At 38.1% G+C, this 14,260-nt stretch overlaps 1 protein-coding gene across 2 annotated transcripts in view; it reads left to right on the top strand.

The window, feature by feature from the left end:
• Positions 1-12,549, top strand: part of grinab (glutamate receptor, ionotropic, N-methyl D-aspartate-associated protein 1b (glutamate binding)) — a 13,887-nt gene extending 1,338 nt beyond the window's left edge. For both annotated transcript variants that reach the window (XM_016520072.1, XM_016520071.1), the window contains exons 2-7: positions 3,915-4,212; positions 4,285-4,397; positions 5,518-5,718; positions 5,806-5,934; positions 6,858-7,001; positions 12,225-12,549. In XM_016520072.1, the coding sequence (XP_016375558.1) occupies positions 3,930-4,212; positions 4,285-4,397; positions 5,518-5,718; positions 5,806-5,934; positions 6,858-7,001; positions 12,225-12,374 (1,020 nt within the window). In that variant the 5' untranslated portion in view covers positions 3,915-3,929 and the 3' untranslated portion in view covers positions 12,375-12,549. The remainder of the gene's footprint in view (positions 1-3,914; positions 4,213-4,284; positions 4,398-5,517; positions 5,719-5,805; positions 5,935-6,857; positions 7,002-12,224) is intronic.
• The last annotated feature ends 1,711 nt before the right edge of the window (positions 12,550-14,260 follow it).

Raw genomic sequence — 14,260 nt, 5'->3', positions numbered from 1 at the left:
GCGAAAATACTTTGTTTGGCCTTCCAAAAGAGGACACAACTAGAAATCAGTGGTTAAGTTGTATTTACAACACTGTTCCAGAACAGTTCAACCCAAATATTCAGATGTGTGCAGCACATTTTACGGAGGACTGTTTCCTGAACCCGGGAGAGTTGTTTCTATAAAGTGGGGCAATTCCAACTTTTTCAAGGACAGTCTGGTGCTTCTGACACACAGCCTGCAAGTACATTTTCATATTTAAAGAATTTGCCACTGACCAGAGCCGGATTTACCTCTTATCGTGACATAGGCCCCCCTTCCTAAATATTATCAGTCAACAAAGATCGAATATAGTTCTTTCTTTGAGAACGGAGAACCGTTCCATTAATAGGCTCCGGCGTCGTGGCCAAACCACTTTCGGGAGTGCATTATTTCTCTAATAATTTCAATGGCCTGGAGTCACAACCACCTCAAGACATTGTTCAGATGATTTATTTCAAGACATCTGTCATGCTTCCGTCCTGAAATCTTGTGTGTGTTGAAGTAATTTCTTACGCACCTCATCCCAAACCTTCCGTTGCAGATTCCAAAATGTCATTTTAGAGCTAATAACAGACTTGCTCTCTAATAATTTTAATGGCCTGGAGTCACAACCACCTCAAGACATTGTTCAGATGATTTATTTCAAGACATCTGTCATGCTTCCGTCCTGAAATCTTGTGTGTGTTGAAGTAATTTCTTACGCACCTCATCCCAAACCTTCCGTTGCAGATTCCAAAATGTCATTTTAGAGCTAATAACAGACTTGCGCTATTGATATGCAGGCTAATGCAGTTATTAGAGAGAGAGAGAGAGAGATTAAGCGCATGTGAATACCTGCGTCTGTGCGTCTCTCAGCAGCAGCGTCTAGTAAAAGTGAATCTTTTAGTTGAACTGCTTCAAGAACCTCGCTACTAAGAGATGTCATGTAGCTTTTCAGCTGTGAAACTATTTTATTGATAAATTCGCGGGGCAGCGCTGACAACGAGTTTCTGTCCGCATCTCTGCGTGTGTGCGTCTGAGAATGAGAACGGGAGAAAGAAAGCGCAATTTCCGTAGCTACATAAAAAGGTGGAAAACATGGAAATAGTTTGTCATTTTTACCCTATTGGTTGTTATATTTGTCTTCTGGGGTTTTGGTTCTTTTACTGTAGTAGATTGCCCATAGTTTAAAAAAAAATTATATCCCTGCGTCTCAATGTTCATACGATCCATCCTAAATAGTATGTGAGATTAGAATAAGTGTGTCCCAAAGCATAGTATGTTGAAAAGAGTGTGCCAAAAGTCCCCGGATGGTCTACTATTTCAGGTCGATTTTTGAAGTGTGGATCCGTGCACACTCTAATGGCTAATATTGTCCACAATCCATTGCGCTTTGGTGAAGGATTCTATCCAGAACTACAAACACGAATAAAACGTGTTAAAACTACAAACATGGCAGATGTGCGCGGCCGGCGGTTAGGTAGAGAGGCTTAGAAAGGGGTTTGAGTTACTAATATTCAACATTTAATCTGGTAAAAAAATATTTATTTAATGTTATCTGTGTTATATTTCATCTGCAACAGCAATGTAAACTTTTATAAACATCCGTTTGGTCGTTAACTTTTAAATGCATCATTATGCATAAAATATGAGCAGAGTTCTCTGCATGAAAGACCCGCGACTGGCAGATCAATGTGCTACTTCTTTTCTCTCCAATACGGGTGGAGGATGTTAACTGTGACAAGATGATTGACAGGCCAATTTACAGCGACAGGGTGCGTGTATCTATGCGACAGAGCGGTCCGTTAAAGACGCAGTTGTGTGACGTGATAGTAGGCCTATGTCCCAAAGCTTGCCTACACTTCTACTACACACTCAAAAGTGCGTACTTTTTCTTCACCAAAAGAGTACATACTTTAAGGGCGTAGTATAAGTAGGTACATTGAGACGCAGCAAAAATCTCTCTTCATTGTGTTTGGGCCCCCCCTGGACGAGCGAGTATAGGCACGTGCCTAGAATGCCTATGCATAAATCCGGCCCTGCCACTGACGATTCAAACGCGAGTTTTGAGCAGTGTAGAGTAGCGCTTGTAGTTTGTCATTTCTCCGATCACAAATGCAGACATGGTTTTATGTTTACGCGGCGCGATACGCAACGCGTAAAAAGACAGTATAAGTCATTATAATCCGTAATTATGTCCCCACTGGATGCAACAAATGCCTCGTTTATAATGGGTTTTAATGTTTTTGTCTCGTCGCTCCGGCCGGACAGGGCATCATCACAATATGGTAAGGGGCGTAACATTTCCGTCACACGCTTGAGGTATTCGGCCAATCACAACGCACTGGATAGCTGGCCAATCACAGCACACCTCGCTTTTCAGACCGATGAGCTTTGTAAATATCGACGCGTTTCAGAAAGGTGGGGCATAGAGGAGAAACAATAATGTACAGTATGTGGAAAATAATGTGTTTTTTGAACCTTAAACCGCATAAACACATTGCATTGCACCAAATACACAAAATAATGTTCTTTTTAGCAACGTCATATGACCACTTTAAATCAAAAAGGTATCTTGGTGCTACATTTTTATGTTTTTTACATTGGGCTTCACATACGGTCTTAAAGCACCGAGATCCAGATGAGAAGAATCACGAGTACCCCCGGATCCAAATACCACAACTTCTGCTTTTTCTTCATTGTACTTTAAAATATTTAAGGCCAACCAGTCTTTAATATCTCCAAGACAGTCCAACAATGGTGCTATGGACTTTGCATCTTTCCGTTTCAAAGGCAGATAAAGTTGTGTGTCATCTGCATAACAATGAAACGAGATGTCATACTTCCTACAAATGGACCCTAAGGGAAGCAAATATAAAGAGAACAGCATAGGCCCAAGAACGGAACCTTGAGGAACGCCACACAAGAGGGATGCCAAAGAGGACATAAAACCCCAAGGCGGACAGAAAAGCTTCTGTCAGACAAATAAGACCGAAACCAGTCCAAAGCAGTACCCTTAATACCAACACAATGTTCTAAGCGAGAAACCAAGATCTTATGGTCTACCGTGTCAAATGCAGTCGTAAGATCTAAAAGCAGGAGAACAGCATAATCACCTGTACAGTGGCTAGTAACAGGTCATTATACATGTATAGTATAATAAATTACATACAATAAATTTTACACACACACACACACACACACACACACACAAGTCATTGGTGTTTGGTGATGAGCTTTTGGCTCAAGGTCTGCATTTAAAGTCACACCAGAGGACCAGTCAAGTTCTTCCACACTGACTCAATCAATCATTTCTTTTTGAACCTTGCCTTAAACACAGAGGCATTTTCATGTTAGAATAGAAAAGGGTCCTGTCCAAACTGTTGCTATCAAATTAAAAGCGCACAATTCCCTAGAATATCATTATATGCTTAAACATTAAGATTTGTACTCATGGAAATTACTAAAGTAGTCAAACCTGTTCATTAGTAGGGGGTGTCCCAATACTTTTGGCAATATAGTGTGTATGTGTATATATATATATATATTCTCGTTAAAAATATTTAATAGAACAGATATTTCAAGATTTTCATACAGTGAGGATGGTATATAATATATATTACATTTCTTACATTATTTGAATAATTTATGAATAATTAAGGAATTAGGAATAATACTTCTGGGAGAATCTTGATATGTGATTATAAATAATATGAATAATTTAGGAATAAGGAATAATTTTTCTTGGAGAAATTTACATTATGTAAAAAAAATGAAAATATAAATGTAAAAAAAATCCCTTTCATACTATATATATATATCGTTATCTGTATAATATATATATATATATATATATATATATAAACATACTGTATGATAGCATATATTGCATTTTATTTATTTATTTTTTCCAGAACTGAGATCCAGTCATGGCACAAAACAAAAGCGGCTACACTCGTTTTGAAAACCCTCCTCTTGTCTCCGGCGTGGATCAGCCTCCATCGTATGATGCCGGTGTTCCTCACGGAGGTCTGGACGCTGGCGTTCCCGTCGTTGTTCCCGTCGGTCCGCCGTACCCTCCACCCACTGCTTTCGGGAATCCCATGTACGGACAGGGAGGCTCTGGATATCCACCGCACCCGTATCCTCCAGCAGCTCCGTATATGGCAGATCCGTACAGCAGCGGAGCGTACGAACAACCACTTCCATACGGTGAGACATTCTACCTCACATACGGCTCGCTCTTTGTTCATAAGCTCTAAACTAAGTTTTGTTTTGTGACAGAAGTGGCGATGGGTGAGCCGGGTCACAGCGATCCTCCTCCAGACTATGAGAACGAGCAGTTCGTCGGCTCCGGACTCGACAATAAAGCCGTCAGAAGACTGTTCATCCGGAAGGTAAACACTGATACAGAGCAAGCCTTCATTACAGGACCAGTGAAAGATTCAAAACAAGAGTCAAGTTCAGAAAGCATCATGTTCAGATGCATAGTTTTTATTTATATTTTTCATTTAATTTTAGTTAAAGTTTCAGTCATTTTGGTGTGTTTTTGTACGTTTTTATTAGTTTACTAATTTTATTAGTTTTTATTAAAATATATCTGTATAGTTTTTATTAGCTTTTAGTTCAGTTTTAGTTATTTTAAAACGTCTCGTTAAACTAAATGAAAATGAGAAATGTTTGAATTCGTTTTTTTTTAGTTACAGTTTTAGCAATTCTGTTGTCATATTCTATTTTTTGTTTTTTTATATCTTTATATTTTTTATTAAATTTTTCTTTTAGTTTTAGTCATTTTAGTACCTCACATTAAGCTAAAAGAAAATGAGAAATGTTTAAATTTGTTTTTATTTTTATATTTTTCGTTTTAATTTTAGTTAAACGTTTAGTAATTTAGTTGTTTTTGTCATTTTTATTACTTTTTGTTTTTTAAATGTCTATATTTTTATTAATTTTTGTTTTTAGTTATTTTAAAGTAAATGAAAATGAGAAATTTTATAGTTATCATAGTTTACTATTATAGCTTTTATTAACATTTTGAACTAATTTCTATTTTTAGGTTTTTCATTTTCATTTTATGTGAAGTTTTAGTATTTTCTTAATTTTTATTTCAGTTTTAGTTGTTTTAGTACATCAAGTTAAACTAAATGAGAATACACACACGTTTGAATTAGTTTTTCATTTTATATTTTTTATTTTAATTTTAGGTAAAATTTTAGTAAATTTGTTGTATGTTTTTGTTATTTTTATTCGTTTTTTTTAAACAATTTTTATTTTAGTTTTAGTCATTTTAGTACATTGAGCTACACTGAATGAGAATACACGCGTTTGAATTTTTTTAATTTTTAAATTTTTAATTTTAAAGTTGTAGTAACTTTGTTGTATGTTTTTGTTCTTTTTATTAGTGTTTTTAATATGTCTATATAGTTTTTATTAATTTTTATTTCCGTTTTAGATATTTTAGTGCATCAAGACTAAATTGGTTTGAGCCCCAGCAGTGAGTTTTGATGTGTTTTGCAGGTTTTTTCGGTTTTGAGTCTTCAGCTGGCCGTCACCTGCGGCTTCGTGGCCATCTTCACTTTCGAGCCTCACGTCAAGCTGTTCGTGATGCAGAACGTCTGGACGTACTGGGTGGGCTACGTAGTCTTCCTCGTGCCCTACCTAGTGATCCTGTGCTGCGGAGAGTTTCGCAGGAAGCATCCGTGGAACCTCATTGCTCTGGTGAATCTCTGATGAGGCTTTTTCAAATGTAAAACAGACTTAAATTCTCCTTTCATGCATAATAATAAACGGTTCCTTGCGTCTCAGAGTATTCTGACGCTGGCGATGTCCTACATGGTGGGCGTGATCTCCAGCTTCTACGACACTGATATCGTGATGATGGCCATCGGCATCACTGTGCTGGTCTGCTTCACGGTCATCGTCTTCTCTCTGCAGGTCAGCGCTCATCTTTCTGTTTTAATTTGGAAACCGAGAACCGTAGATATAACCGTAGAGTGTAGGCCTACGCGGCATTTGGTTTTCTTAGCAGCATGAAAAACAAAACTTATATTCCAATTCTGAATGGATTAAACTGTATATGGCATAGAAAGCTACCTTTGTAATAATTAAAAAGCTGTCACCCATCATAACTTTCATGGCGATTTTACAAAGTTATTTATTTAATAAAAGTTAATTATTTAAGTTAATCAACAAATCTCTCTACACTGCGCAGTGAATCTCTTATTTACATTGTGTCTACACTTTGTTATAAAGAGAGGATTCGCGAGCGTGCAGAACAAAACTATTAAGTTATAATACAGGTTGTTATTGTTTTGGTGAATGTCTGTTTCTGAGATCATAAAAAGTGTGCCCCCCTATGAAAACGAAATGCTCCCCATTTAAATTTTTTTCATTTTAGTTTTAAACTTCTAATAATTGTCTTGTGTGTTTTTGTCATTTTTTATTTTTATTTAAATGTTGCCTTGTCAACTAGCTGAAAAAAAAGTTTATATTTTATTTCAGTTATTGTTTATTTTATTTATTTAAAGCTTATTTCAGTTAGCGCTTATTTTATTTCAAGTAATTAAATTTTTTTTAATGGTTTTAGTTTTTTTGTTTTAGTTAACAATAATAACCCTGAAAATAAATAAACATTAACTGAAATAAATATATAAAAAAGTAACTTAATTTTATAGTTTTAGTAATTTAGTTGTGTGTGTTTTTGTCATGTTTATTTGTTTTATATATATATATATATATATATATATATATAGTATAGTAGTTATGGACTAACGTCTTATGGAGTAATAAAAGAATCCGAAGCAGAAGAGTTACAGTGTTAGTGCTGATTTTAATAAATGTCTCCTGTCCAATCGCAGACCAAATATGACTTCACTTCCTGTTACGGCGTGCTGTTCGTCTGCTTCATCGTCCTGATGTTCTCTGGGATCCTGTGCATCTTCCTGTACAACAGGATTCTGGACCTCATCTACTCGACGCTGGGCGCGCTGATCTTCACCTGCGTAAGTCTAAGTTTCACGAGTTCATGCAAAACTACAAATTAATTAAATCATACAGATGTAAAATTAAAATAAATAATTCTTAAATAAAAACAACCTAAATACAGCACTTACCAAACTGTATTAAATCATAATGTTATATAAATAAAAAAAGTATTATTCAAATAAATACATCTAAAAACTAAATAAAACGGTACAAAAAATGTATAACTCAATGTTAAATAAGTAAATAATTTATTATATATATATAAAAAAAAACAGTACAAAAAATTTTTCTATTATAATTTAAAATAAATTAATAAATATTAAATTAAATAATTAAAAAATAATTAAAAACAATAATGAACTTCTAGCAACGGAGTTGGAGATCCAAATGCAGCTTTATTAAAAGACCGTAGTACTACAGGCAGGGTAAATCACCAGCAAACAACAACATCCAAGGCGAGACAAAAGAGTAATCCAAAAAACAGGCAAGGGTCAGGGCAGGCAGGAAACGATCAGAAGAAACAAGGTCACAGTCCAAAGTCGGAACCACAGGAAACTAGGGAACAAGGAAAACCACTCAGAAATGTAAGCTACAGCAAAACAAGACTTCGCAATCAAGGAGTGAGTAAACCAGACTTTTATAGTATGAGACTGATGAGGTGATGAGATACAAGTGCATGTGATCAGTGAAGAGTCCGGGCAAAGGATTATAAGAAAGGAGTCCTGAGTGAATGGTAAAAGTCAGGGATGGATTGCCCTCTGGTGGAGCTCATGGGCACTCCAGCTGATGATCATGACATAGCTCCCCTTCCTCATGGAGGGCCAGGTCCATGAGGAAGGGGAGGAACAAGGGACTGAGGCAGAGCCAGCAGAGCAGGAAGCCATGGCGGAGCAGTGAACCAAGGCAGAGCCGGCGGAGCAGGGTGCCAGGGCGGAGCCGAAGACCATCACAGTGGAGCAGACGGAGCCGAAGACCACCAGAGCAGAGCCAAAGACCACCACGGCTGAGCAGACGGACCGGGTGGAGCAGAAGACCACCACGTCGGAGCAGACAGAGCCGAAGACCACCTGAGCAGAGCAGAAGACCACCACGGCGGAGCAGTGAACCAAGGCAGAGCCAACAGGGCAGTGAGCCAGGAAGCAGGAAGCCTGGGCAGAAGCGAAGACCACCAGAGAAGAGCAGAAGACCACCATGGCGGAGCAGGTGGGACTGGAACAAAGAGCACAGAGAGATTAACAATGCCCTCTGTGGCCGTAACAGGGCAGGCAGACAGTTCAGAAACTGCATCTTTGTCCGTAACAGGGTGAGCAGAGAGTTCAGGGACAGCCCTTTTGACAGTGACCGGGTTGGCAGAGAGTTCAAAGGCAACCCCTTTGGTCGTGACAGAACAGGCTGAGAGTTCATAAACTGCCTCATTGACCATATCAGGACAGGCAGAGAGTTCATAGGCGGCCTTCATGGGCATGACAGGGCAGGCTAGAAGTTCATTAATGGTCTCCTTGGCTGGGACAGGACATTGAGTGGATTCAGAGGTGGTCTCGGTGATCATGACAGGAAGGACTGGGAGTTCATGAACGGTCTCACCGGCTGAGACAGGCATGACTGAGGATTTACAGATGGCCTTCTTGGCCGTGAGTGGACAGTCAAAGGGTTCAGAAAAGGACCTCCTTGGTCGTTATGGGACAAACAGAGGGCTCGGGATCTACCTTATTGGCCCTGGCAGGGCAAACAGAGAACGCAAGAACGGCCACCTTGGCCGGGACAGGGCAAACAGAGAGTTCAGGAAAGGCCTCTTTGGCTGGGACAAGGCACTGAGTGAATTCAGAGGCAGTCTTTGTGACCATAACAGGCAGGGCTAAGAGTTCATGATTGGCTTCTATGGCTGAGACGGGTATGACAGGGGGTTCACTGACGGTCTCCATGACCTCGTCAGGACAGAGAAAGAGTTCATATGTGGACACCCCTGTCTTGAAGGGAGTTGAAGTGAACAACCCCGCCACCTCCAGAGGTTCTGCAGAGGATGCCGCCACCTCTGGAGGTTCTGCAGCAGTAGCAACAGGAGCTTCAATAGGCAATGAGAGTTCATAGACAGCACTCGCGGCCATAACAGAGGCATCAGAAAACAGGGAGAGTTCAAAAATAATGTCTGTGGTAAAATCCGAGGTGATTGGGCACACCGAGAGCTCGGGGAAGAGTGCCGCTGCTGTCTTGGGAGGAGCTGGAGCGGACATCACCGCCGTGGAAGATGCTGCAACAGAAGTTGCCACCTTAGGGGGAACTGAAGTGGACTCTTGGACTGGAGCGGGCTCAGGGACTAAAGCCATCTTTGTACTCTGCTCAGGAGCTGAAGTCATCACTAGACTACTGTCAGGGACTGGAACGAATACTGAGCTTTATTCAGAGGCTGAGGCAGACACACGACTGAGATCAGGGGTGGAAACAGACATTGGGCAGTGGTGAGGGGCTAGAATCATCTCTGGGCACAACTTGGGAATAGAAGCCCTCTCTGGGCCAAACTCGGAAACAGAAGCCCTCTCTGGGCTCAACTTGGGAACAGAAACCCTCTCTGGGCTAAACTCGGGAACAGATTCGGGGACTAGAGTGGACACTACCACCTCGGGAGGTTCTGCAGTGGAGGCTGCAACCTCTGGGGAAACTATGGTGGTGTGTGCGGCCCAAACACAGAGAATGGCCATAGCCATAACTAGTAGGACAGAGAGTGCATTGTCTATCTCAGAGACTGAAGGCGCTGTGTCAGGGGAAACTGGGGCGAGTAGCGGTCGGCAGGCTTGAAAGCATAGAGTCTGAGTGGCTTGGGAGCGTAGCGACCCCTAGAATGCCAGCAGTTCGTACCGACACCAGCGGTGGGTCCTTCACACTTCACCAGTCTCTGACTCTTAGCAACAGGTTCTATTGACAGGACTGTGGAGGGCTGTGGTACCATAACCGCGACAGGATGTGGCTCTGGGATGGCAGATGTGACGGAATGGGACTCTGGAAAGTCAGCTATGACGTGACGGGACTCTGGAAAGTCAGCTATGACGTGACGAGGCTCTAGAAGATCAGCGGTGATGTGACAAGGCTCTAGAAGATCAGCGGTGACGTGACGAGACTGTAGAAGATCAGCTGTGATGTGACGAGGCTCTAGAAGATCAGCTGTGACGTGACGAGGCTCTAGAAGATCAGCTGTGATGTGACGAGGCTCTAAAAGATCAGCTGTGATGTGACGAGACTCTAGAAAATCAGCTGTGACGTGACGAGGCTCTGGTGTGGCAACCCTGACGTGAGCATGCTCTTGAGTGGTGGCCATGTTGTAAAGAGGCCCTGGCTTGGGAGGCATGACGTGTGAAGACTCTGGCTTGGCAGGTTTGACATGAGCAGGCTCTGGAACGACGGCCATGAGGGGACAAGAATCAGGAAAGGCGGACATGACGGGACAAGACTCAGAGACATCATGATGGAACGAGACTCTGGAACGGCGGCCATTTTGTGGAAAGTCTCCAGGTTGGTAGCCATTTTGTGAACGGTCTCTGGGTTGGCAGCCATTTTGTGAACAGTTCCTGGGCTAGCAGCTAACTTATGAAAAGTCTCTGGGTTGGCGGCCATTTTGAAAAGAGACTTTGAGCTGGCGGCCATCTTGGGAAGATACTCTGAGCTGGTGGCCATGTTAACAGGACATGATGGTAATCTTGGTGAATTTTTAGGGGAAACGTCCTCCTCGACAGCCCCGACAGTGAAAGAAGAGCTACTCAGCAGTAGCGCGTAGTCCATAAAGTTCCTTAAACTACAACTGAATTTACCTTCTGGTAAGCATGATTTGATGAATTCATTGAGTCCCCAATGAAAAATGTCCTTTAATACAACCTCATCAAAGGATACTTGATAAGACAACTCACAGAACTGACGAATGTACTCTTCAATAGATAGGTTTCCTTGCCGAAGGAGCGGTAGCTGGTCGAATGAGTCCGCAATTGGCCTGGATAGCTCCATAAAAGCTGCTGGATCTGGGTGGGCGAAGTCTTCTGTACCGCCGAGCGGTGACAACGGAGTTGGAGATCCAAATGCAGCTTTATTAAAAGAGCGTCGTATTACAGGCAGGGTAAATCACCAGCAAACAACAACCTCCAAGGCGAGACAAAACAGTAATCCAAGGGTCAGGGCAGGCAGCAAACGATCAAAAGAAACAAGGTCACAGTCCAAAGTCGGAACAAGGAAAACTGCTCAGAAATGGAAGCTACAGCAAAACAAGACTTCGCAATCAAGGAGTGAGTAAACCAGACTTTTATAGTATGAGACTGATGAGGTGATGAGATACAGGTGAATGTGATCAGTGAAGAGTCCAGGCAAAGGATTATGGGAAATGGAGTGCTGAGTGAATGGTAAAAGTCAGGGATGGAGTGCCCTCTGGTGGAGCTCATGGGCACTCCAGCTGGTGATCGTGACAAATGTATTACGTCAAATAAATAATTATTAAAACAAATAATAATAAAAAAAACAGTACTAAAAATGATTAAATTATAATGTAAAATAAATACTTAAATAAGTATTAAAATAAATAATTAAAAGCAATCAAAATAAAATATTACTAAAATGTACTAAATTATAATGTAAAATAATTAATGTATTATTAAAATAAATAATTTAAAAACAATTAAAACAAAACATTACTAACAATGTATTAAATTATAAAATAAAGAAAATAATATATTATTAAAATAAATTAAATATAGACTATTTTGAAAGTGACAAGGTATTGTTTCCATCTAAGATGTAGTCAAAAACAAAGGTACTTTGAAACACTTGTGACAGCCCTTTTTTTTTTGGAAAATAAATGGGGATGGGTATTCAAATTAAATTTTGTTATGCAAGGTGTGATGTTCTTGTAACGTTGTTTACATGTAATTTGGATTTTACGTTTTTGTTTTGTTCTCTTTCTTTAAAAAAAAGCAATAAAGAGAATGTTAAAAAAAATTAAATAAGCAAAGTAAAAACAGTTACTAAAAATGTACTCAGTTATAGTGTAAAACAAATAATCCATTTATTATTAAACTAAATCATTAAAGAAAAACACTTACTAAATATGTTCAAATATAACGAGGTGTTAAATGATTGAAACGATGACTTAAAATCTTAGGGGTACTTCAAGCCAAAAAACTCTGGGAATCCCTGCTGTAAATAAACGCTTCATTTCCACTCATATACAACAGAATAAAGGAAATAATGTCATGTTTGTGTTGCAGTTCTTGGCCGTGGACACGCAGCTGCTTCTCGGGAACAAGAATCTGTCCCTGAGTCCCGAGGAATACGTCTTCGCCGCGCTCAACCTGTATCTGGACATCATTCATATCTTCTTATACCTTCTGCGGATCTTCGGAAGAAGCCGTGGTTAAAAGTGCACCGCTGGAGGAAGAAACGCATGCGACCGGTTACAGATGAAGCGTCTCATTTACTTCTGTGTTACGATGCTTTCTTGTTTCATCTTCACACCTAAGCGATGTTGTGAAGCTCTAGTCTCTGCTCTTCTGTTCATTTTCATCACCTGTTCATCAATGCTATTAATATAATCAAGAGCAAATGCACTGATTCATCATCCTCTCTATGTTATCTGTTCTTGATTTTTTTATGCATTCTGTTTTTCTTTTAAGAAGGGAATAAAGACATTTTATCAACAAATTCATTGTTTTGGAATTTTTTTTCTCACGTTCATGTGCAAAGGTTCCAAAGTCGCTTCTGATTCCGATTGTGATTCTTGTGCTTTTATCGAAGACAGAAGTCAAATCATTTGCGATTGATCAGTGAATCAGAGTGAAGTGGATGAGGAAAATAAGCGTAAACTGTGGCATGAAATGAACGAGCTGAAAATGTACAAAGCGAACAGCTTTACATCAGTCGACGTTCTGGTCAGTCGTTCAGGTAAGAAAGATTTTTTCTAAAAGTGTATGACCACAGAAAAATGTTTATTAAATACAAATGTAATATTTTGTGTATAATTCTATATTTAATATTATGTGGATTTTTTTTAAAGTTTTAAAATGTAATCAATTGCAATAATCTTTTTTTTTTTTTAGAAATAAATTTAAATGCGAAAAATATAATATTTGATATTTATAATTTTATATTTGATATTATGTGGAATGTTTTATTTCGTTTTTTTTATTTAAAAAAATAAATAATAATGTTTAATACATTTCAATGTATTATTTAATTTTTTTTAAATACATTTAAATACTAAAAAAATATTTTATATTAAAAATGTTAAATTTAATATGTGGAATTTTTATAAAATAAATTTAATAATCAATTTCAATAATTTTTTTTTTTTTTAGAAATAAATTTAAATGCGAAAAATATAATATTTGATATTTATAATTTTATATTTGATATTATGTGGAATGTTTTATTTCGTTTTTTTTATTTAAAAAAATAAATAATAATGTTTAATACATTTCAATGTATTATTTAATTTTTTTTAAATACATTTAAATACTAAAAAAATATTTTATATTAAAAATGTTAAATTTAATATGTGGAATTTTTATAAAATAAATTTAAGACATTTATTATACATATAGTATACATTTTTTATTTTTGAAATTACATTTTAAAAAATTATTTTAATTTTATTTATGTGACAAAATGGTAACTTTGTTTATATGTACAGTAAATATAAAGGTTGTGAGGCGAGAGCAGAAATAGTCCAGATGCTGTAAATATAGTGCATAATATTAAATGCATGGCATCTTTTATAAATGCACATATTTTTAATCTCTCCTGCACCCAGTCTGGGGAAATATATGTTAGACTTTGAGTTCATTAACTGGATAATGTTTTTTTGTTAATGCTTTGACTGTACTTCAGGCAGGAGATCAGATATCGAGTGGAAGGACCGTGTGAATGAGAGCAGATTCAGAGATGATCTGTTGAAGAGCCCTTATAAGACGTCTTCACGCCTCAACCTGCTGCACACAGACACTTTATCATTTAATAATGATGAGCTGCTCCTTCAGACAGCAGAGAATGAGAGGTCTGCATCCTTCAGTCACACCAGCTTATTATAGAACACTAAAACTAAACGCATAAGAAACAGTTTCATTACTTTTAAATAAAATATGAAATATTTTATATTTTTTATTATTTAAGAAAATGTTTGAAATATTATATAAATATTATAAATATTAAAAATAAAAATGGTAAAAAAATTATTTTTTCATTAAATTGTACTAAAAAAAACTAAAGCTGAAATAACAATTAATGAAAAGTGTATATATATATATAT

The sequence above is a fragment of the Sinocyclocheilus rhinocerous genome, unplaced genomic scaffold, assembly GCF_001515625.1.
Source record: "Sinocyclocheilus rhinocerous isolate Xijiao unplaced genomic scaffold, SAMN03320098_v1.1 scaffold4194, whole genome shotgun sequence".
NCBI lineage: Eukaryota > Metazoa > Chordata > Actinopteri > Cypriniformes > Cyprinidae > Sinocyclocheilus > Sinocyclocheilus rhinocerous.
This window is presented reverse-complemented; position numbering and strand designations above follow the sequence as displayed.